The sequence below is a fragment of the Saimiri boliviensis genome, chromosome 16 (genome assembly GCF_048565385.1).
Source record: "Saimiri boliviensis isolate mSaiBol1 chromosome 16, mSaiBol1.pri, whole genome shotgun sequence".
NCBI lineage: Eukaryota > Metazoa > Chordata > Mammalia > Primates > Cebidae > Saimiri > Saimiri boliviensis.
Window position 1 is genome coordinate 72,769,122 of NC_133464.1, and position 25,909 is coordinate 72,795,030.

The 25,909-nt window shown below is 36.8% G+C and overlaps 1 protein-coding gene across 10 annotated transcripts in view; it reads left to right on the plus strand.

Annotated features, from left to right (window-relative positions):
* The window catches only part of SPART (spartin), a 37,409-nt gene extending 11,900 nt beyond the window's left edge, over positions 1-25,509 (plus strand). For all 10 annotated transcript variants that reach the window (XM_010344985.2, XM_010344986.3, XM_039473254.2 and 7 more), the window contains 7 exons: positions 3,599-3,796; positions 5,944-6,099; positions 8,720-8,843; positions 14,599-14,793; positions 16,885-17,043; positions 17,128-17,218; positions 24,670-25,509. In XM_010344985.2, the coding sequence (XP_010343287.1) occupies positions 3,599-3,796; positions 5,944-6,099; positions 8,720-8,843; positions 14,599-14,793; positions 16,885-17,043; positions 17,128-17,218; positions 24,670-24,937 (1,191 nt within the window). In that variant the 3' untranslated portion in view covers positions 24,938-25,509. The remainder of the gene's footprint in view (positions 1-3,598; positions 3,797-5,943; positions 6,100-8,719; positions 8,844-14,598; positions 14,794-16,884; positions 17,044-17,127; positions 17,219-24,669) is intronic.
* Positions 25,510-25,909: the final 400 nt, after the last annotated feature.

Below are 25,909 nucleotides of genomic sequence, written 5' to 3' on the forward strand. Positions count from 1 at the left end.
ACAATAAATTATTTGTTTTTAAATATATTCCATGAAATTTATCAGCCTTGAACATCTGTGTTTGATTTTCTTTTTTAAAAAAGATATATTAATAGTTTTATTTTGGCATTAAGTTTGTGGTGATAAAACTTGAGAAGAGTGGTCATCCTTAAATTTTTAATTCTTTATCTGAAGAAGAAATCTAGTAAGTTTAATTTCAAAAGGGATTTATGTAATTCCTATGGATATGTAGCTGTAAATATTCACAAATATTGTGAAGACTTAGCTGAGGGTCTGAAACGGGCAAGACCCAGCCCATGGCCCAGAACAGTGGTTCTCTACCAGGGGTAATTTTGCCTCCCCAGAAAACATTTGACAATGTCTGGAGGCATATTTGGTTGTCATATTTGGAGGTTGATTGCTACTGGCATAGTTGAAAGAGGCCAGGGATGCTGCCACACGTTTACACAGAACAACCCTCATGAACAAAAAAAATTATCCTGCCCTAAATCCCAACTGTGCCAAGGTTGAGAGACCCTTGTTTAGAAGTAGAGACTGTGGTGCTACTTTAAGATATACTTTCAACAGTCCAAGCAGATAAATTTACCAGAATGCACTTGGTCCAAGAGTAAAGAGTGATGCTACATAAAGGTTGGTGTCAGGGCAATGCTGTGGATTTAGTGAGGTATTCTGAAGATAGTGGTCCAGTGACAACCTGGTTTCAAAAGATTGGACGTAAGTATAGGAAGATTAGTTCTTGAAATGAGGACTCAGTATATGTTGAGTATAACAAAGGAGTTTGCATTGAAGAAAGATCACTACTTAAGCAAAGTATGTGCTTTTATCCACAGTCGAAATAATGTGGTTTAGTAATAGCACAGGCTATCTATATTCATTTTCTCTTTCGGCATACTCTACTGTTGATTCTTGGGTAGTTTTTATGTGGAGTCAACTTGAAAGTTGTTTAAAGACAGAGGCTTACTAGTGATGTGTGAGGAAGATACTTTGAGGGCTTTATTGAAAGGAAATAAGATACTGGTCAGGAAGTATATTGTGAATCCTGTAGATTATTTTAGGGAAGGAACCTTAAGGTTAAAAAGAGTAGACTTATTAATTAGTGTTTGTGGTGGTGAATGATAAAAGCTTTAATAATTTCTAGTAATAGTGTTGTATTGCCGTGATGAAATTAAAAAATCTTTGGTTCCTTAGCAACTGGAGATGGGAGTAATGAATGGTGGAAATACTGTACTGGGGTCACATTCACTCATCCATTGAAATGACTTATACTTCAATACACATTTGTCCTTAGTGCTTTTAATTTTGTTTTTAATCTTTTCTCATATTTATGTTTTTTCTCCTAAATGAAAACTGAAATTTCACCCAAAATTTAATTTGAGTCTCTTTAACAGGCTCTCATTTGCTTCTATTCAGGTATTTGTAGTAGTGTGTCCTTAAAAGGAGTTAACATATATGTATACTGAATGTTTTCTTCCTAAAAAAGAAATAAGACTAATAAACCGACTGAATATTAGAAGTTAGATATTTCCTATGCTAAAAATCACTGTTGAAATCACTATTGGTCTAAATAGGAAATTAAAGTAATTTTTTTTTGGTTTTAGGTAGACGGAATTCTAGAACGTCCAAAAAACATTTTCTCTCGGTTTTAGTTTTAGTACCAAATACTTTTTAAACCTGTTAACTCTATAGTTAGTTTATACAGAAATTGGACATGAGCTTGCCCTCTGAAAATGAAACTGGGAAAAATCAGGCTATGGTAGATGAGCTCACTTACCTGTAATATCCTGTCCCAGGAAAGATCTATAAAGTATTATTTTTTTAAAGAAAATTTGGGGATATTCCAGTTCCATTAAGGTGACCAGGATATAGATAATCTGAGAGAAATCATGGAATAGTGAAGAAAAAGAACCTTTCCTAAGTTTTATTTTAGAAACTTTTACAATTTTTTTTGTCAACTCCATGCTGCTACTATTACTTGCTTTATATTTTTACACTAAATTATCCCACTTGTCAGTTTCAGCTTAATAATAACTGAAATTAAGGGAAATGTGTATTTTTTCTAGTACATATTAAAATATATAACTACTGAAATGTTAAAAATTTGTGGATAAGACAGTATTTTAATGATGAGCACAGTTATGTTTTGGTTTCTCAAAGAAAGTATTGCATTAGAAATAAGGCAGCCAGGATGTGAGCTTAAATCTGTGTGTGTGCTGGCAAGCTGACCTCCCCAGATGACACTGCAGGAGAGCTTTTGTTATTTTGCTTTGATTTCACAATAGACAATCCATAAACATTAACTTAAGCTATTCTGTTATGTTAGGTTCTCTTGGGTTTAGTACAAAAAATTATTCCACGTTGTGAATGAGTGCTGAGTTTATACTTTTTTTGAGACACAGTCTTGCTCTGTTGCCCAAGCTGGAGTGCAATGGCACAATCTTGGTTCACTGCAGCCTCCATCTCCCAGGTTCAGGTGATTCTCCTGCCTCAGCCTCCCAAGGAGCTGGAGCTAGGATTACAGGCATGTGCCACCACGCCCAGCTAATTTTTGTATTTTTAGTAGAGACGGGTTTCACCATGCTGGCCAGGCTGGTCTTGAACTCCTGACCTCAAGTGATCTACCCCCTCCCCTCATTGGCCTCCCAGAGTGTTAGGATTACAGGTGTGAGCCACCTTGCCCAGCCTGTGAGTGCTGGGTTTCTTTTTCTTTTTGAGACGGAGTTTCGCTCTTGTTACCCAGGCTGGAGTGCAATGGCGCGATCTCAGCTCACCACAACCTCCACCTCCTGGGTTCAGGCAATTCTCCTGCCTCAGCCTCCTGAGTAGCTGGGATTACAGGCACGTGCCACCATGCCCAGCTAATTTTTTGTATTTTTAGTAGAGATGGGGTTTCACTATGTTGACCAGGATGGTCTCGATCTCTCGACCTCGTGATCCACCCGCCTCGGCCTCCCAAAGTGCTGGGATTACAGGCTTGAGCCACCGCGCCCGGCCTGGGTTTCTAAATAAAATAATTGTTTGGACTTTCTAGTCCAGACTGCATGTGTTAAAATCCAAGCTCCACTTTTTAGTTGTTGATTCTAAGCAACTTAATTGACTTCTCTGTGCCTCAATTTTTTTGTACATAAAATGACAGTGATAGTAACTAATTTCATAGGATTATGAGCATTAAATCAGTAAATACTATTATTTCAGTAAATATTTCAAGTAAATAATACCTGAAAATAGTTTGTTTACCACAAAAGGAATATCTGATTCGAATAATGAAGGAAACCTTAATTTTCTTTGATTATTACTTATTTAAAGCTAGAGTCACTATTGATTAACACTGGGCTATTTAAGGCCATCAGCTTTAAGATTTTATAATTAGTGGAGCCATGGCATTTTTAGCGCAGTCCTTACTGCAGGAAGATTGGACTAGCAAATAATTAATTTTCTTGGGGATTTGCATATGTTGATGGTTCTATAAAGCCTTTTAAAATATGTTTCAAACTTTGAAGTTTTATTTTCTAGTATATAACAATTTTATCAAAACATAACTGAAAATCTAGTTTCATTCATTTGTATGTATATATTTTTTCTTCTAATGAATCCCTTTTAGGTTTGTGACTGGTTATACCCTCTAGTTCCTGATAGATCTCCAGTTCTGAAATGTACTGCCGGAGCCTACATGTTTCCTGATACAATGCTACAAGCAGCAGGATGCTTTGTGGGGGTCGTCCTGTCCTCTGAGTTACCAGAAGATGATAGAGAGCTCTTTGAGGATCTGTTAAGGCAAATGTCTGACCTTCGGCTCCAGGTAACTTGTGTGATCATCTTTAGGGTGAAAAAATCTCCTTTAACTTAAGCACTTCTGCTTTTAGAGAAACTGTAATAACCTTTACTGTGATCAAGGTTAGGAGACTGAAAGTTTATCATTTGTTTGTGTATTCACAGCTATGTGCTTGGAATTTGCTGTGAATAGTGGTTAAGATTGTGAGCCCTAGAGTCAGATTGCCTGTATATGAATTCAAACTCTTCCACTTAATAGCTATTTAGCTCAGCTGTTACTGATCTTCTCTACACTTTAATTTACTTATAAAATGGGGTTATAACAATGTCCACCTTATTGGGCTGTGGTGAAAATCAAAAATTCATACATTAAGTACGTATATCAGTGTTAGCAAGTAGTAATGCTCTGTGAATGTTAGCTATTGTTTTCACCACTGTTTTTCTGCTCATCTGGAAAAGTGGACTAATGGGACTAAATGGTTATGAGAAGATAATTTTAGCTTTAGTAGATGGGTTATGTTAGACATTTTAAGGGGTATGGTTGGCATTCTGAGGAAGAAACAGGTTTTGGTTGAGATGATTATCTTTGTTCTTGTGGTAAATGAAGGCCAAATAAAAAGAAAATACAATTTAAAATATGATCATCCTGAAACTTTCCTTATTTGGCATGTTTCCTCTGTCCACATATGTACCTGTAGAAATAAGAGTATCTCTGTTTAACAGGGAATTTGAATAGAGTATTATGGAGAGGCTTTATATGTTCTTGTAGCAAGAGGGAAAAATATTTTTGATTATGAATATTGACAGTCATCTGGAGTTGAATGAGGTTGGCATTATGATGGTATAATCTTTTATTCTCTCCTTCAGTCAGCAGATATTTGGAATTCATTAATCAGGTACTATGTTAAGTGGTGGGATGGGCAAAGTATGAGAACAGAAGACCACAAAGGGTGGGGGATATAAATAAAGAATCAGCACCTGTTCACCTGAGAATGACCTAGTGGTCAACAAACCAGTATGTTAGCATAGCAGCAGTTATTTGAAAAAATACATGATCTGTATACAGAAGTGTGTTGCCTCGTTGTACTTGTGGGGAGGAATTCACAAAGGCAGGAATATGGTCAAATAAAAGAGAGATCATCTTCACTGTTTACTAACTGAATGAAATGATGCTCTCAAGTATTCACAGACCTAATATATGGAACTGTTTCTCCCTTCACTCCTATATTAACTGGACCTATATTACTGGGCTTTAGGAAAGAAACTAAGCAGACTTTTAGATTGTACATTTATTTTCTCTGTTCAGTTTATTTTTTGGTTGTATGTTATCTTTAGCTTGCTTTACTGTCCAGAACTTCACCTGTAAACATAAGCTAGTTACTAGCTATAATTTTGACTTGTTTTTACTCTTAAGCATTCATTCAGCAAAGTGTATATTGTGTAGAAAATTTAAATATCAACCTTCCAGCCGGGCACGGTGGCTCATGCCTGTAACCCCAGCACTTTGGGAGGTTGAGGTGGGCGGATCACTTCAGATCAGGAGTTTGAGACCAGCCTGACCAACATGGAGAAACCCCGTCTTCGCTAAAAATACAAAATTAGCTGGGCGTGGTGGTGCATGCCTGTAATCCCAGCTACTCGGGAGGCTGAGGCAGGAGAATTGCTTGAACCCGGGAGGTGGAGGTTGCAGTGAGCCAAGATTGTGCCATTGTACTCCAGCCTGGGCAACAAAAATGAAACTCTATCTCAAAAAAAAAAAAAAAAAAAATTAACCTTCCAACAATGCAGAATAAAGCGGGCATGAGTTTTGTTAATTGCCTGTAAATTCATTTTGTCTTGTATATGTTACCTAAAATTTATTCATTAATTGAATTTAAATGTAGCTGCATCTGATTTAAAGATAACTTGTTCCAACAACTGCTGTAAGTTGTCTTTTCTACTTTATGTTTTGAAACTTACTTAGGCATATGCTATGAACCAAAGAACTCAGAGGTTTGGGGTTTGGTGATGAGACAAAACAAGAGTATAGAGAAAAAAGCAAAAGTAGTTGTTATTTATAGACTGCCAAACTGACATTCAAACAAGTATGTCATTTGAGCATGGTGTAATATAGCTGGCAGAAAGTCATCTAAGAAAAATTCTGATTTGAACTAAGCTTAAACCTTTATTCTCTAGGCCAACTGGAACAGGGCAGAAGAAGAAAATGAATTCCAAATCCCTGGAAGAAGTAGACCCTCCTCTGACCAACTGAAAGAAGCCTCTGGCACTGATGTGAAACAGTTGGACCAGGGCAATAAGGATGTACGTCATAAAGGAAAACGTGGCAAAAAGGTAAGTAAAAGAGTGGCGTGTGTGTTGTCTTCTAATGGTACCTTTTTCCAGTTTCATATATTTATATGGTCGTATTTCCATATACTAAAAGCAAAGCAACTTGTGCATAGTCAACATAGTGATCACTGCCAAAAACAATTAGAATCAGTTGTAATATTTCCCTTTTATAGTGTGTGTTACTTAAACTATTTTAAAAGATACTGTGTGTTTGGAGGATAGATATATTTTTTTTTCCCAACTATTTGAGAGATTTTATTTTTTTTGAGATAGGGTCCTGCTTTGTCACCCAGGCTGGAGTGCAGTGCTGCAAATATGGCTCACTGCAGCCTTGACCTCTGGAGCTCAAATGATTCTCCCACCTCAGCCTCCACAAGTAGCCAGCACTACAGACATGAGCCACCACACTTAGCCAAAATATTTTTATATTTGCATTAATGATTCATGTAACTTCCTTATTTTCTGTTTTTCTCTGCCATCCTATATTCACCAAGAGATTGGGGCTAAATATGCTACTGTCTCTCTTTTTCTTACATTCTGACACTTTTATTCAGTTTCTTGTTTTTTTGTGGGCAACAGGACAGAGATTTGATTTTTAATAATACATTGAGCGGTTTCTTCTTTCATTTCATAGGCTCTGAGTATGTGATATACTCTAACGGGTATATTTGGATTATTGTTCAGGAAATATTGAGTGCTAGAATGTTAAGCATAGATAGTGGAAAAAGTTTAAATTTCTTGACTCAATGAACTTACTGTCTAATGGGAAGGACAGATTAGCAAAGAGATTATTTCTATCCAATGTTGCCATTACGTAGAAGATACAGCCTAGCCTAATAGATAAGTGTGGGTGGATGAGTAGTATGGGAAGCAGTGAGGAGCTCCCTCCTACAGGACATTATGGCTAAGATGAGTCTTGAAGGTTAAAGAAGAGTTGGCTATATGAATAGCAAATTGAAAGGGATTCTAGGCAGAAGTGGTAATATAAGCAAGTGTATGAATAAAACAACATTGTCTTGAGTATCATATAACAGACAGTTTAGTATTGCCTGGAATTCATTGCTGTATTCCATATGGTAAATGCTCAGTAATTATCTTAGGAATTGATGAATATCATGTGAATATCCTACATTTATTTGCAAAGTATCACTGTGGTTTATGTTGAGTATCTTAGACCAGCTATATGAGGATATTGGGAGTCCAAAATGTTCCAAGAAATATATTTTACTCAAACACTTTTTTTTTAAAGTTAATCACAAGGGTACAAAAGGATATATGGTGAAAAATAAGTCTGCCCCCATTCCTTTTCACCAACCACCTAGCTCCCCTGTCCAGACACATAATTTTTTTTTTCTGAGTCTCGTTCTGTCACCCAGGTTGGAGTGCAATGGTGTGATCTGAGCTCACTGCAACCTCCGCCTCCCAGGTTTAAGCAATTCTTGTGTCTCAGTCTCTCGAGGAGCTGGGATTACAGGTACCTGCAACCACCCCTGGCTAATTTTTGTATTTCTAGTAAAGATGGGGTTTCACCATGTTGGCCAGGCTGGTCTTGAACACCTGACCTCAGGTGATTCCCCCACCTTGGCCTCTCAAAGTGCTGGGATTACACGCATGAGCCAGCATGCGTGGCCTCAGACACATAATTATTAACTTCTATTGTCCTTCTAGGTATATTTTATGCACAGCTAAATATATGTACACACATACACATAATATTTAACATAAATGGTGGCATGTAAAACATAATGTTTTGCTCTTTGGTTTTTTACTTAACAATATATTTGGAAATTCTTCCATATCATTTAGAACTTCATGTTTTAATATATCGTTTCTTGTTTTAAAAAAAATAACATGATATTAAAAATTATGTGCAGTTAAAAGCTTTAGATTTTACTTATGGGTGACTTTTATCCCATGTAGAACTCTTTTGTTTAATGTTGTTATTATATTTTATGTGACATTCTCTGTATTACTGGCCACTTTGACTTTCAAGTTATTTTATAATATTAATACCATGAGGTCTAAGTTAGCCTGCTTCTTATTTTTTAGAATGAGTTCATTTAGCTTTGAGAGTTTGGGTGTTGGCCCAAGCTCTCTTAACAGCTGTTCAGTTAGCAAAGTACAGATATTTCTGTGTTCTCCATTTCCACCTATATAGAATAGCAGATTATTCTCCTTCTTGTTTCAAATTAGACATTTGTTTGATCTCTGCCAAAACCAGTTTATGAATTCATCTTTCTAACTGAGTCGTTTAACAAAAATCTTTTAATCTTAATGAGTACCATGTACACACTAATCTCTAGGGATGATAACTGTTTGAAGGAAATCAGTCTAGTCCAGAAAAGAAAAATGTCCGTTTAGATGATTTGATAAATCCATATTGGACTTACATTGGAATTTAAATCTTACCAATCAAGATTTATATGGACCAGAACAGTTTTCAACTTCATGACAATTCTGGTATTATGCTTTATAAGATCATACTGGTAACTAGGTTGGCTGGAGATACTGTTCATTAATTATATCTAGTATTTGTTGGCTTCATATTTATTATATAATGCTTTCAATTTTTTCCCCCTCCAAGTGCTAACTCTTCACATTTTGAAACATTTTTACAATTTAGGCTAAAGATACTTCAAGTGAAGAAATTAATCTGAGTCACATTGTACCATGTGAGCCAGTTGCAGAAGAAAAACCAAAAGAATTACCTGAATGGAGTGAGAAAGTTGCTCACAACATTTTGTCAGGTATTATAGTAATGTTAACTTTTTCCCTGTCTAACATGAAGCCTTTGGAACCAAATAAAGATACTGTTTATTAGGGATTACTGAGAAAGATAATATTTTGTATTTCGGTTTTAAATAATCAATTTAGAAATAAATGTAGAAGGAACTAGTCTTTTAAAATATCTGATATTGTCGTTCAGGTATAAATTCTTCCTGGCCTATTATTCTGTTTTTCTATTGGGAAAATGGATAGTGAAAAGCTTCAGGACTCTTCAAACTCTTAATAGTTCTGAATCTAAAATTGGTTACCTTCCTTTCCCCTTTGAAGCTCCCTCTTACCCTCCCCCAATCCCTATCCCTCAGCTGTGGTCAATGTGTCCCTTCAAAATTTATATATTGAAATCCTAACCCCTGAGGCAATAAGTTTTAGGAGGTGGGGCCTTTGGGAGGTGATTAGGTCATGAGGGAGGAGCCCTCACCAATGGGATTAGTCCCTTATAAAGGAGGTCCCAAAGAGCTGCCTTGTCCCTTTCACTATGTGAGGAGTCAGTAAGAAGGTGCTGTTCTGTGAACCAGGAAGTGGGCCCCTCACCAGATACCAAATCTACAAGCATCTTAGTCTTATACTTCCCAGCCTCCAGAGTTGTGAGAAATAAACTTTTGTTGTTAATAAGCTACCAGTTCGTGATGTTTTGTTACAGCAGCACAAATGGACTCAGATACCCACCCAAAAAATAAGAACATGTTCATTCATCTTTGGAAGCGAAGCAGCACTGCCTAACTACACAGAAATGCAGACATGAGAACATCTGAGGGTTATAGCCAAGCCCTTTGAGAAGTAGTCTCTGGTGTTTAATTATGGTTATAAAGGGCTTCAGATCAATTATTCAGAAATCAGAATCATCATTAGTTACATATGTCTTTCCACTTTAATAGGTTAACATTTCATGTAGCTTTTTAGCTGTAGTGACTCTGATTTATATCCTTTGTTTTGTTTTTAAAAAGACATTGCTAGTCACCATTCATAAGTCAATTTCATAGCCCCATTAAATGGGTCTTGACTCATTTAAATGACTGTCAATTCAGGTTTTCATGTCCGCTAAAATCCATTTTAAAAGATGTATTATAAAGCAGAGGAAATTTTCAACATAAAAAACCAACAAGCTAAAATAATTAGCTACCAGGAACTAATAAAATATTTTTCCTAGTGCCGAAGAACTATGCTTGAGACAAGAAAAGGTCTTTTCCCCAAGTTTTTTGAGTTTATACTCATATAAGTTTGTTCCATTTACTATTGCTATCTAACAAACTGCCCCAAACCCAAAGGCACAAAACCGCAATTTGTTTCTGTGGAATTCAGTGAGCCAGGTATTTGGAAAGGTCACAGCAGGAATGGCTTGTATCTCTTTCATGGCATCTAAGGGCTTCATCTGGGAAGACTCAAAAGTTAGCTAGTGACTTGACAGCTGAGGACTGGAATCATTGCTGACACCTCTAGCGTCTGGGTTGGGAGAGGTCAAAGCCTAGAACTGCCAAATGTGCCTGCCTAGACATGGCCTATTGTGGCTGGACTTCCACCCAGCATGGTGGCTTTAGGCTAGTCTGGCTTCTATATGGTGACTTGGGGCTTCAAATATGAATCAACCAGCGAATAGACAGAAGCTGCATTACCGTTGCTGACGTATTCTTGGAAATTTCCAGCATCACTTGGTTAAAAGCAAGCAACAAGCTTGCCCAGATGCAAGAAACGTGACATAGACCCCACTTCCCACTGGGATCATATGGATCATATGGAAAGATGCACATTCGGAAGAGGAGACACTGTGGTTATCTTTAGAAATTACCAGCTGCCACTAAATCTCAGGCCTCCTAGATACCATGGTTACCACACAGTGGTACTAAGCAGTAGAGCCAGTTAATCCTTGTAAGAGATCTCTTTGGAGATTTCAAAAGAACTCTCAGCAGTGCCTAATTTTAAAACAAGCAAAAACTATGTTCTGGTAACATTATAAGGCTTTCTTTATTACTTAAGACCTCTCAGTTTCTTAATGCCAGTACCTCTTTTCGTTTTTATCCTGTACCTTCAGGGATGGTGTTCTAGTAATATCCCTCATAGTTTGTGACTATAAACCATTTGACTGTCTATCAGTCTATGTCTCTTTATGAGCTTTTTAATATGTAGAATAAATAACTAGTTCATCAAATGCTTACAGTATAAGGAAAACAAAGGGGGGCGGGCAGAAGATAATAAAAATTTACTCTAGGGAAAATTATCTGAATCAAGAGACTGTTGTTGCCTGACCCATTCAATCTGAGTACAAAATGAATATCCAGGGATATAAATTGAGCTTATTCATCTGAGCCCATAGTTGGTGCCTGTCCACTGTCAAAGAATAAGTAAAGATCACTAAAAGCTACTCTGAGGTTTCCCTAATATAAAAAGTGAAAAAAGTAAAACAACCATGCTTCAAGTTCAGCTGTATAGGCTTAAGAAACCTAGACTTAATGCTTTAAGAAGTCAGGGGCCATACAGTATCAATGGAGTAGGGCCTAGTAAGCTAATTGGAGGAATTAGAGGGTTGCCAACAGTAGACTGATGGAGCCTACCTTTGGAGCAACCTACCTTCAGCCATTCTGAAACACTTCAGAGGTTGTGAGATAGCAAAAGATCATCAAGAGTGTTTGTCCCCTCTCAACCTCCTAATCTTTCCCAATTTAATTTACACATGGACGCTGCAATGCTAGGCATACAGTTGACATGGAGTAAGACAGAATGATCACTTTCTGCCTACCTATTCCAGCATATCCGAGGGCTGAGAGTGAGCAGAAGGGAGGCAACTATGATGCCTCCCTAAAGTTTCTCCAAGATTATGTATTTTTTTTTTTTTTTTTTCTACCATTTTGTGCTTCTAGGCCCTGGCAAAAACGTTTTCATTTTGGTTAATTCAGTCTGTTAAAGAACAGCCAGGCGTCCCCAAACTACAGCCTGCGGGCTGCATGCGGGCCCTTGAGGCCATTTGTCCGGCCCCCTGCCGTACTTCAGGAAGGGGCACCTCTTTCATTGGTGGTCAGTGAGAGGAACACAGTATATGGCGGCCCTCCAACGGTCTGAGGAACAGTGAACTGGCCCCCTGTGTAAAAAGTTTGGGGACGCCTGGAATAGACAAAGAAGTCCTCCTATTCTTCAGTAGATTCTTTGTGGAACTCCATTGGCTGGTACAGCCTTCCAGCTGTCAGATCCACAAAGATCTTTATTCTAGCATGATTTAAATAAAATGAACAAAACATCAAAAAGCAATCATATATTCAACTTTGATGGGTATGGGATGGTTAAGTGCTAAGACAAATCATTTCTAGGTTTTTAGAGCACCACGCCAAACATAAGATACATGTCATGTGATTGGGAATTCAGTAGCCTTGTGGTAGCCAATTTTCTGCCAGTTTTCCACTGCTCTTAGCCAGAGGTAAAGAATATCAAAAACTGAAAATAGGTCAGTGTTCTAAACTCATATTTCTTATGATAAAATTATTAAAACTTATCAGAAAATTTGGGCTCTATGTAATCTTAGAGGTCAGCTAGCTTTTTACCAGGAGAGAAAGCTGTGATTTGGAACTTCTGTGTTGTTTTGTTTTTGTTTTTGAGACAGAGTCTCGCTCTGTTACCGAGGCTGGAGTGCAGTGGCGCCATCTCAGCTCACTGCAACCTCGGTCTCCTAGGTTCAAGTGATTGTCCTGCCTCAGCTTCCTGAGTAGCTGGGACTACAGGCACGCGCCACCATACCATGCCCAGCTAATTTCTGTATTTTTAGTAGCGACAGGATTTTGCCATGTTGTCCAGGCTGGTCTCGAACTCCTGACCTCAGGTGATCTGCCCACCTTGGCCTCCCGAAGTGCTGAGATTACAGGTGTAAGCGACGATGCCCAGCCAGGGACTTCCATTTTTAATAACAACCATAAATGATAGCTTTCTTTTGTTCAGTAAAAGTGGACAGTGTCCTACAAGCTGTAGTAGTTAGGTTTGAGTTAGGTAATTTTAACATCTGCCAGTGTCTCATATATTCAACAAACATTCATGGTCTGCCATACTACAGCATTGATAAAGTGCATAGGATGCAAATGTGAACAGAATCAATCTATATCTGCATTGTCCATGCCATTTAAAATATCTTAGTAGTTACCAATGAAATGTTATATTTCCTCATTTTCTGTTGCTGTGTTTACAGTTTTAACTTATTTATGTATGCTCTATACTTCCATGGTGCTATGTTGTTGATTATTTGCGTCTAGAATTTCTCATTAGTGCTATGACTTTTTGTTTATATCATTTCCATTTATTTTTCTCAGTCATCATTGTACTTCATCCTTTTTATTTCTCGTAGTGTCATTATAGGATTATAGTCTCCTTTGTTTCATTGTCATTTATTTTACAATTTCTCAGTTTTCAAGTTCAGCTGGTTTCTTACTTCTTAAAACTTTTCAACTTATAAGTTAATCTAAAAAGATAATTTTTTAAATGACTTCTTCAAGCCTTTTATTGTTTATGGGCGCCTGTTTGTTTGGGTTTGAATCCTTCACTTCCCCAGAAGTCGATTGTCAGGTAAGACAGTGTGGGTAGGCTTGGAGCTGGAGGTGGAGATGTTGACTAAAAACAGGAAGAGAAATATAAAATTTCGAATTACTTATTACATGCCACTTTTCATTGTTAATATTTTAAAATAAACTGGTATGATTTTCACATGATAGCTGGATGCTTACTTATGGGCTGGAGTAATCATATAAAACCATGCCACAGACCTTGAGAGAACATTCTTAAGTATTTCGTATGTTCAACTTTGAAAGCTTATTGCTAAGGGTTAGCCAAAAAAGAAGTATTTTCAATTGGAAGTCTCTGCAAAGTAGGGTAATACTTCTTCCCATCTTAGGGGACACTGTTCTTGTATATTTTTTCTTTTCTCATCCCTCTCCCAGTCTTTCTTTCCCCACATTCCCACTGACTCAGGACCTTTTGTCTTCACTAGAGAAGGCCCTTCCGTCCTTCTGTTCCTCTGGTGAGCACTTCTGCCATTCAAGCTATGAGAAGCATAAGCAAACCAAAGGGCTTGGGCCCACTCTGATGAGAAATGGCTAAATTATCTGGGCCTCTCTCTTCTCTTTTAGATTTTCTCTGCTCATGCATTTGGGTGTTGCCATGTTTTTGTCATTTAGGTTTATATAACAAGCTAAATGGTGCTGAGATCCAAGAGTTGGGTTTAGGATTGAGAAAGGAACAGGATCCCCTGACTAATGCTTTCAGCCTAAAGGAAGTAAGAGTTCTGCCTCGGTGTTTGAGATACAGTTCTTTGATTTCCATTTTGTGGTGTTTCTGTCTTTCTCCCTCAGGATTTCATGGGGAAAAGTGGTGCCTGGCCTAAGGCAAAAAGAACAAGAGTATCTGGGTTCTTTAGCCAAACCCTATTTTAATGGCACCAAAACTCAAAATTAATACCTAACAGTAATACACTGTGGTAAGTAACATACAGAGATACCTACAAGTTGCCATGGCAGCAGAGAGTAATGCAGAACTCTGTCACTGAGTGACATGTCGCCTAAGTATTCAAATATTAGCTAGAAAAGGTATATAAACTGTAGGTATAAAGTTAGCTTGAAAGTTTATGATGTGGCACATTTAGCATCTGATTATCAAACTCCTTTTATTTTTTTCTGGTTGATGTTATTAAAGTGTTTAAAGTATAATTAGACCTAATATTATGCAATTTTTAAATTTTCTCTTAAAAAGGTGCTTCCTGGGTGAGTTGGGGTTTAGTCAAAGGTGCTGAGTTTACTGGCAAAGCAATCCAGAAAGGTGCTTCTAAACTCCGAGAACGGATTCAACCAGAAGAAAAACCTGTGGAAGTTAGTCCAGCTGTCACCAAGGGACTTTACATAGCAAAACAAGCTACAGGAGGAGCAGCAAAAGTCAGTCAGTTCCTGGGTAAAGTAATTCTAGATAACTTTACTTCTTTAAAGTTAAATTTAAAATAACGTCTTAGTCCAGGTTTAATCTACATGTTCATTTAGATGTTATAATTTCAAGAATAAAGAATTAGGACAAAGCAGTTTCTCTTTGTTATTCATAGTGGGACCTGCAAACCAGCAACATCACATGGGCCTATCTGGAAGCCTTAGAAATGCAGAATTTTAGGCAGAGACACATCTACTGATTCAGAATCTGCATTTTCACAAGATCCATAGGTGATTCTTATTTGCATATAAAAGTTTGAGAAACTGGTTAAAGGGTTGTTTTGATGTGTTGGAGTGAAGAATGTGTGTACCTTTGAAAAAGAGTTCTGAATGTACAGTCATGTATTGTTTAATGAGGGGAATAAGTTCTAAGAAATGTGTCATTAGGTGATTTCATCATTGTGTGAACATCGTAGTGTATACTCACACAAATCTAAACATCACAGCCTACTCCACACCTAGGCTGTATGATATAGCCTGTTGCTCCTAAGCTACAAACCTATACAGCATGTGACTGTACTGAATACTATAAGAAATTGTAACACAAAGGTAAGTATTTGTCTATTTAAACACACGTAAACATCGAAAAGGTACAGTAGGACAATAAGAGTGCAGTATAAAAGATAAAAAATGGCTTAAAACCTTAGAGCACCTACCAGGACTGTCACTTGCAGGACTGGAAGTTGCTCAGAGTGAGTCAGTGAGTGAGTCCTGAGTGAATGTGAATGCCTAGGACATTACTATACACTATTGTAGACTTTCTAACACTGTACATTTGGGCCACACTAAATTTATTTTAAAAACAAAGTAATTACACTATGATGTTAAGGTGGCTGTGATGTTACTAGGCAATGGGACTTTATCAGCTCCATTATAATCTTATGAGACCATGAAATGTCTGAAATGACCAAAAGGTCATTATGCAGCACAACTGGATGTGAACCCTTGAATCCTTCTAAGGGATATGACATATTCTTTCAAGGAGAACAGTTTATTGCCTAGCAGTTGAGGGTCAAGAGGGAGGGATCTGTTGTTTGAGAAAAGCTGACTTAGTGATTCCGGTGCCAGTCTTCCCAAGCAATATATTTCTAACCCCTTGCTCTTAGAGAATCACAGCACTGAAATTTGGTGTTTTGAGATGGGTAGATAGGACCTTAATGGATTACCATTAAATTTAGTAAAATTATCTTTTTTGATATTTAGTATTTTTTGAATCAGATTTTGGATTGTTTACTTTTATAGAATTAAACACTTTACTGTTATTTCACTGAGTTCATGGAGATATTTATTGTTAGAAAAATATGAATACACTAGGCTGGGCGCGGTAGCTCATGACTGTAATCCCAGCACTTTGGGAGGCCGAGGTGGGCGGATCATGAGGTCAGAAGATCAAGACCATCCTGCCTAACATAGTGAAACCCTGTCCCTACTGAAAATACAAAAAATTAGTCGGGTGTAGTGGCACGCACCTGTAGTCCCAGATACTCAGAAGTCTGAGGCAGAGAATCACTTGAACCTGGGAGGCGGAGGTTGAAGGGAGCCAAGATTGTGCCACTGCACTCCAGCCTGGGTGAAAGAGCAAGACTCTGTCTCAAAAAACAAAAGAAAAAGTGAATACATTAAGCTGGAAAAAACTAAAAGTACTGACCAGTCTTGCATTGTAACAGTCCAAGAAAAGGCAGCTGGTTTTCTCAAGCAGATGTACAGGAACATGTATATCTGAGAGGCAAGGTTATAAACATCAGTAGGCTCTGCAAACACAGCTTTAAAACAAACAAAAGACTTTGTTTAAAAAATAGCTAGTCTATGCTGCATGCCTATAGTCCCAGCTACTCAGGAGGCAGAGGCAGGAGGATCAGTTGAGCCGAGGAGTCCAAGTCAAGGCCAAACCTGGGCAACATAGTGAGACCTCCGCTCTAAGCTTCATATCCATAAGTAGAAATTGTAACATTATAGGGTAAAACAATTTTAGATGCTCATTTAAGAATGTTGCAAGATGAGTGGTAAAAATCAAGGGAATAATATATTTTTCCTAAGTTTTCTTTTTTTATGGTCCTGTTAGTAGATGGAGTTTGCACTGTAGCAAATTGCGTTGGAAAAGAACTAGCTCCACACGTCAAGAAGCATGGAAGCAAACTTGTTCCAGAATCTCTTAAAAAAGACAAAGATGGGAAATCTCCTCTGGATGGTGCTATGGTTGTAGCAGCAAGTAGTGTTCAAGGTAACAAAGGGGCCCAGCATGTTAACTAGGAATATCTGTTTGCTTTGGACTAGATTTACTTACTTTTAAATATTATTTTTACAGGATTTTCAACTGTCTGGCAAGGATTGGAATGTGCAGCTAAATGCATTGTTAACAATGTTTCAGCAGAAACTGTACAAACTGTCAGATACAAGTAAGTTGAATTTTATCGTTTTCATGACTAAATGTCTTGCAGCATTTGTAAAAATTTATGACAGTGTAGATATTTCTATTAAGTATCTGATAAAATAATTTTTTCACTCACTGTTTTTCTTAAATAGGGAGAATATTTCTAGTATAATAATAGAATTCTTACCACATTGCTTTATATTACTAATTGTTACAAACATTTGTTCATCATTACAGTGAAGAATAAGTTTAATTTTTTTAAAAGCTTGGAATTTCTATATACCTTATTAACTTGCTACATGTTTTTGATGGGTGATATCTGCCTGCAAAAACTTGAATTATAATTAAACTCTTATACCCCTTGTTAATATTAGCCTTCTCTGTATACAGACTGTTAAATTATGTCACATCTTATTTGAATTTGATTACCACTGTACATTTGTATTGGAATGGGTAGATGGTATATCTTCAATTTCATATATCGAGAAATGGACAAACAAATGAATGATTTGTACATGCTCACCTGATTAGTTTATGAGTGCTTTCTCATTTGGCCTCAAGGTCTGTCTCTGGAGAGTGGCTGTAAATTGTAGTTCTGCTGTGTTGTGGCTCAAGAGGAAAAGCTCATCGTGTTTGCACTGTGCCTTTCACAGGATACTTCTTTATCCTGGCACACCCATGACCAGGTGTCCCTCTCTCACGGAACTTGTTTATGGCAGGTGCCCTTGTGGCTCTTGTCTGACCTGTGTTCAGTTTGTTCCTACTAAGATAGCCACTCTCTAGGAGACCCTGACTAAGAAGAGAGCAGGATTTGGGTGTGTTGCTCAGGTGAGACACAGAGAAGGCAGCACAACCACACACATTAAATAACAGAAGCATTTTATTACAGATCCTTGAAAGAAGAGGGGTACCCACGAAGGCCCACAGGAAGTCTGGAGACAGCAGAGTGCTCAACCAGTGTTTGGGTGGGGGTTGAACAGGGAGCACGAGCAAGGGAAAGGCGATTTGTGTGACTATGTTCATGAAGGTCCATGGGTGTTCTTTCTTTGGCTTTCCAGTGGGGCTTGGATTGTCTAGTTTAAAGAAAACAAGTGTGAACAGGGGAACTTATTTACATAACTCTAGTTTTATGTGACTCTAGTGTTGGACCATTGGGTTTTCTCGTGGTCAGCAGCTGTGGGGTATGCTGGGTTTTGAGTCAGTGAGATGAGAAACAAGTGGACTGTACTGCAGACAACCACATGGGGAGGGGGAAGTTTTAACTAGGCCAAAGGTGATGGGATGCAGCTAGGTTTCAAGCAACTTATGTCAGGCCTAAAATGAATGCTGAAGCAGCAACTGTATAACAAATTTATGACAAGTGGTATTAAAGGTGAGAATTAAAGCAGGGTCTTCTGCTTTTAGGTCCTTATCCTTTCTACCTGATTCTACTTTCTTTACACAATACTAGAAGAATCAAGGTCTAAAAACTAAATCTAGTATGAAGGACCTGAGTTGCTTTCTTAGCCTTGAATTAGTTTGGATCTTACTGTTTATTTAGAAAGAAAAAATAAGAGTAATATTAATAGTATTCACAACTCTTGGTTATTTATGTTAATTATACACTTACTGAAAGCATTTAGTTGAGTTCTTATTTTTGTATCAGTCATTGTGTTCATTGCTTTTCATATGTATTATTTATTTTCAACACTGTTACTGTCTCCATTTTACAGATGAGGAAACCAAAATGTAGAGTTAAATACCTAGTTAAAGATGACCCTCCTAGTCAGGCACAGTGGCTCATGCCTGTAATCCCAGCACTTTGGGAGGCTGAGGTAGGCGGATCACCTGAGGTTGGGAGTTCAAGACCAGACTGAGGAACATGGAGAAACCCTGTCTCTACTAAAAATACAAAATTAGCTGGGCGTCGTGGCACATGCCTGTAATCCCAGCTACTTGGGAGGATGAGGCAGGCGAATCACTTGAGCCCAGGAGATGGAGGTTGCGGTGAGCCGCGATTGTGCCATTGCACTCCAGGCTGGGCAACAAGAGCAAAACTCCATCTCAAAAGGAAAAATAACGACTCTCCTAGTAGTAGTAGAATTGGGATATAAACCAAGTGTTTCTGTCATCAGAACCTATGCTCCACAGTGCTAATTTAATTTCCATCCTTAATTGGTTTGATCTTCTCTGTCTGGGGCAGGTATACATTATTTGTTTGAAGATAAGAAATAGGGATTACTTTATTTTTAAATTTTTATGTAATTTCAGCTATTATAGATTAAAGGGTACATGTTCAGGCTTGTTGCATAGGTATGTTGTGTGAGGTTTGGGGTACAAATGATCCCATCACTCAGGTAGTAAGCATAGTACCCAACAGATGGTCTTTTAGCTCACAGTCTCCCCTCTCACCCTGCCTAGTAGTACAGTGTCTATTGTTGTCATCTTTATGTCCATGAGTACCCAGTATTTAGCTCCCACTTATAAGTGAGAACATGTAGTTTTCTGTTTCCGCATTAATTTACTTAGAATAATGGCCTCCAGCTGCATCCATGTTGCTGCAAAGGACATGATTTTGTTCTTTTTTAGGGCTGTGTAGTATTCCATGGTGTATATGTACCATGTTTTCTTTATGCAGTCCACCGTTAATGGGCACCTAGGGTGATTCCATGTCTTTGCTGTTGTGAATAGTGTTGCATTGAACATGCAAGTGCATGTGTCTTTTTGGTAGAACAATTTGTTTGCTTTTGGGTATATATCCAGTAATGGGCTTGGTAGTAATGGACCAAATGGTAGTTCCATCTTAAGTTTTTTGAGAAATCGCCCAACAGTGGCTGAACTAGTTTACATTCTGGGGCATACATACCTTTGAATCAAAGCAATATGGCATATCATCTTGGAGTGTCAGTTTTACCAGAAGAGTTTAAAAATAAAACATACAATAGATCTAAAATTCTTCTGATAGAAATATAAAACTCAAGTCTTCCAACTCACTTCTTGTCACTTGTGGCACTGAACTCTGACTAATATTTATTCATTGTTTTATGCCCCTGAGGTTACTTTGGGTCAGTCATAATTAGAAAAGTAGCAAGAACAGGAGAAAGTCAGAAATGCCTTTTAGGCCAAAAGATTACCATATTAGAAGATAGGAAGTGCTTTGTTGGGTTTGTTCATGTCTTACTCTAATGGAAAAAAAAATACCTAACTACAATTAATAAAAGTTTGAGATTCACATAACTAGGAAATACTGAATTTTAATGTAGATTTTGAACTTCTGGTCATGAATAAGGAGAACTTAATGTGATGAATAGCATATTTTTAATAGTGATTCTCAGCTCATTTATTTCTTTTGTATTACTGCTATTCTTTTTATCCTTCCAAAGATTCATGGAATTTTTTTTTTAAAGCAGGTAAGTGATAATTTAGTTAAGTAGTTTGTATTTCTAACTATGAGGGCAATTCAGTCTTAGCAGTAATTTAGTTTCTGCTATTAGAAATTTAGGAAGATGGGAGAGGTAGTAGAGAATAAAAGGTTTTATCTAATTAATACTGTTTCTTACCTGTGGACCTAATCTGGCCCAAAGTAGAAAATGTCTTTTAAGAGAAGAAACTAAAAGTGTTCAACCAGTAATAAATTATTGATAGAACTGAAGAAATGGAAGAGTTTGTTGTACCTTTGTTTAATTTTGTTCTTATTTATTTACATACACTTAGGTTTATTTATACTGTTCTGTATTTAAATTTACTATCAAAAATTTGATAGAGTGACCATTTGTGGAGTACTCTAATCCAACTGATGGTAGTATAATAAGGAAAATTTGTGTTCTCATTGCCTATGGTAAGCAGTTGCTGCTCTCCAACGTAGTTATTTTAAATGTGCCTTAATTTTATGCCTGGGAGAAAACCAAATGTATTCTATAAACTTCCTTATCTGATTTCAGGTGGATAAGCCAGTACAGAGGATTAAATAACTATTATTATTAAAATTTTTTGGTAAATGCATAGAAACTATTAAGATTCAATTTATTTTTGTCAGTTACATTAATACTTTCATTTGATATTTGGGGATGTGAAGACATACAGGAATAATGAAAAACAATAAGTAATTTTAAACCTGTTACACTTAATTGCAGTATAGTACCTATTCAGTAATTCATCACTTTTCTGCATAGCGTCTAAGTTTCACCTTTAAGCTCCTTTTATTCCACTTTAAGTGTTTAAAGAAGAATAATATAGCTTCGATAAGTTAGATCTATTTTTATTTTCCTCTTGCAATATTTTATCTTTGAATATATATTTGTGGAATGTAAGCTTAATAATACACTTTTTTTAGTAGAAAATTGACTGTTTTATGTTTTTTGTTACTGTGCTGTAATTAAGTGTAACAAGTTTATTAGTTTGGTTAGTGAAATTTAATTAAAATTCCCCTTAAATTTGCCCTGGATGAAGGAGTAACTTCAATGGCAGGTGTCATATTAGCCAAAACCAGTTCTGTATAACTGAACACATTGGAGAAATTTCAGAAAAATCCGGTTCAATTGTAGTTTTGAATCTCATTGACTTAGTTAGGGCTACTTTATATTCATTTTTTATTATTTTTCAATTGGTACTGTTAGTATATAAAATCCAAGTTAATGAGCTCTAATAAAGTTAATTTGTTTAAAAATGAGAGATCAAAAATAAATTTAATTTCTCGCCAGATATATGCTTTCTGGGAGTTTATAGCAGTATAGTTTGAATCTGAAGAAAAAGACTAAACAGTTATTTAGTAAGAGAAGAATAGATGCCTATTAGGAAAACTAGTTCAAAGTCATATTGGAAAGCAGGAGTGATACTTGAGGATATATTAAAAAATACAGCTGATGAAAAGCCATTTTATAGGATATTTAAGAATATATGTTTAGTATTTTAGACTTTTCAAAGTGCTTTCACACATATACATTATTTTTTGAGATAAAGAAGAGAAATTTGATGAGATGCAAAGAGATAGAAACTTGATGAGATGCAAAGAGATAGAAACTTGACCAAGGTCATATGGCTAGTTAGTATTAGAATCTAGTTTTCTGAATATTCTGGTTTTTCTTTTTTTCCCCCCCAAATTAATAGGGATTGCTACTGAAATTGGAGATCACCTAGAAAAACAGGCAAAATTAACAGGGTGCCAAAATGAATTCATTTTAGTACATTATTAAAAACAGTGTAGCATTTAGAATTGTGTTACCTATAGAAGTATGAGTGCAGTTAGAGGTTATCAAATTATATCAGTGGAATAGGGAACATTTCAGAGTCTCAAAAATGGAAGTTTGTAAATATGTAGGATTTTCTATACCTGAAAACATGACTGTGGTGAAATTCTTCAGTTGTGGTGTCACTTCATTGTAGCTCGCTCACATGGTCCTGGAAAAGTAAGCCCTCAGGAAAACGGCTCAACCAAGAGTTACGATCACTGTTTTTCAGTGCTGAAACTGCTGATACCTCTTTCTTTTTGTGTAGATACAGCCATTACCACCTGACAGTAGTATTTGTGACTAAGCCTTCATTGATAATGAGAAGGCCCCATCAGCAGTGGTGCATCTTCTGCACCATCAGCAAATCCTGTGGAATGCTGAGGGGTTACAAAACAGGGACTGGCTGCAAGCAGTTTAAGGGAGCTTTCCTGGTGACTGGTGAGAAGGCTGCCAGTTAACAATAGTACAGACTTGGAACGTTTGACAGACTAGGCTCTGCCATGCGCCAGCTTTAATATAATTATTAACATTAGGCAAAGGACAGAATAGAATCATCATTCAGGGGCACTGTTAAGATTACTTCACACTGGGGTTAAAAAAGCCAAGCGCGCCGGGCCCGGTGGCTCAAGCCTGTAATCCCAGCACTTTGGGAGGCCGAGGCGGGTGGATCATGAGGTCAAAAGATCGAGACCATCCTGGTCAACATAGTGAAACCCCGTCTCTACTAAAAATACAAAAAGAATTAGCTGGGCATGGTGGCACGTGCCTGTAATCCCAGCTACTCAGGAGGCTGAGGCAGGAGAATTGCCTGAGCCCAGGAGGCGGAGGTTGCGGTGAGCCGAGATCGTGCCATTGCACTCCAGCCTGGGTAACAAGAGCGAAACTCCATCTCAAAAAAAAAAAAAAAAAAAAAAAAAAAAAGCCAAGCGCAGACAAGCTGATGGGATCACAAACTACAGTTCTAGGCCAGGCTATTTAGTAATAGAGGACTTGTTAATTCAAAAGACAGATCTAGTGTTATATACAAAGTCCAGATAGAGGTCATAAAGCATCTAGGAAACTTCACTGTGTCCTGGAGAAAACATAAACTTTTGTCTTTTTGTTGTTTGTTGTTTAAACAGTCCTTTATTTGAGGAAACCTATGGACAAGAAAAGCTTTAAAAGCCTGTTACCAAAAAAGGGGTAGAGAATAAAAGAGTAGGCAGATATGTTTTGGTATGCTTGTATAAGACCTCAAGTTGCATTTTATCATCGAAATAGTATTAAATGCAGATATTCATTATTATCAATAATAACTACTTTTGTATATGCTTTATAATTTCCCAAGCACTTGCTATGCATTTGATGCTCAAAAGACTGAGGAAGATAGGGCAGGAATTACTGATTTCATTTGTTCAGTAAATATTCATTAAATACCAGGCACTATTCTGAATGTTTAGTATACATTAAAGAACAAAGCTAAGATTCTCCAACAGGGTTTATATTCTAGTGAGACAAGCAAAACATGAACAGTGATAATAAGTTCTATAGTATGTAGAAAGTGGTAAGTTATGGGAGAAGAAAGAGCAGTTTTAAGGGGAATTGATTGGCAAGAGATGGAGGTGGGCATGTGGGAGAAGTCAAACAGGTTAGATAATGAGAAGACTGTAGTTGAGCCAACTTGAAGAAACTGGAGCAGAGCACTGTGGGAAGTCCAGGCACAGAGCAGCCAGTACAAAAGTCCTAAGGCCTCTGAAAGCTAGGTAGGCTCGAGAAACAGCAAGGAGGCCAGTGAGTGTGCAGTAGGGTGGGATTGGGGGAGAGTGCCATAGAACCTCTGTTTAAAGACAAACTCAAATTCCTGTCATCTAAAAGATGTAGCCAAAAGTCTGGTTAAGGTAGAACTCGAAACTACTTATATGACTCTAGTTGCTTCTGTGAATATTTTTCCTCATATTTCCAGAAAGGGAGGATTAAAAAGAAATAATGACTGATTAATGACCTATATTATGATATATGCTTTATTTGACAGTCTTTATTACATCATTCTCAGCTAGTTTGAGTTTATTTTCACACACTGTTTTTACTAAAGGAGAAAATACAGTTTTCTCACAGTGTGATTTCATTCTCTGCTGTTTTAAGTTATTAATTAAATTGAATCCTAAGCTTTGAGTATGCTTTCCAAGATAACACAGTAATCATTTGACTTATTTAATACTAATTCAGAAGACCTTATTTTATATTTGTCATTTCATTGTACATCCTCTAATCTTTTTTTTTTTTTTTAAAGATACGGGTATAATGCCGGAGAAGCTACCCACAATGCGGTGGATTCTGCTGTCAATGTTGGTGTGACTGCCTACAATATTAACAACATTGGTATCAAAGCAATGGTGAAGAAAACTGCAACACAAACAGGACACACTCTCCTTGAGGACTATCAGATAGTGGATAATTCTCAGAGGGAAAATCAAGAAGGAGCAACAAGTGTCAGTGTGAGAGGAGAGAAGGATGAGCAGACGAAGGAAGTAAAGGAGACAAAGAAGAAAGATAAGTGATGGAGTGCTGGGAATCACCTATACCAAAGCCTTATGAAATGGATGAAATTTCGTTAAATAGACAAATGTGGAATTCCTCACAGATTAACCAGTATTTTTTAAATGTATTCATTCCTACAAATTACCTTTCATAAATTTTACAGCATGTCTTCTATTTAAAAGGAAAAGAATAAGTATTCTTGCATCTAATCTTAGAAATACGAAGTTATATTCTCAAGTTTATTTTTTTCCAAATGCAGCTAAAATATTTTTGCAGATAAAATAAAGCTAATAATACGTGTGCTATTTACACCTTATTAAACCTAATGTTGAGCTATTTTTATATCTGCTATCTTTCAGAAAGCAAAATTGGTAAACTATAGATTTGCTTAAAATTGGCATTTAGTAACCTTAATTCTTTTTGTAGAAGGAATGACTTAAAGTATTGTCTCCTCTTTTTGCACTAATTGTGGATTTTTTTAGATGCTTCTCAAAATTTTCAGTGCATAAGCTAAACAAAAACTAATCCTAAACTAAGAATTCTCAAAAAGACTCGTTCAAAACAGGGAAAGACAGATGAAAAGTAAAATGGACTACATTTGTAACTTACCTGTTTGTTAGGAAATGTTCTTTTTGATTTAAAATGAATACAAATAGATTATTAAGTCTTTTGTATTGAGACTAGTATTATTCTCTTAATGAGCCTAGGAAGTTTGGTGGCATTATTGTATTGTATTAAAATTCAACGTGATTATTATCAGCCTAATTGGATAAACAAGTACTTTATGAAATTATTTTACCATATCTGCTTCTGTTTTTCCAAAAAATATAAATATATATATATATTATATATATACACACACACACACACACACACACACACACATACACATACATAAACAGAATTGAGTTTGCTAATGGTAAATATTTTTATTCTGGGATTCTGTCACTGGAATTTATATTAAAAGACAAGTTTCAAAAAAGGAAAGGTTT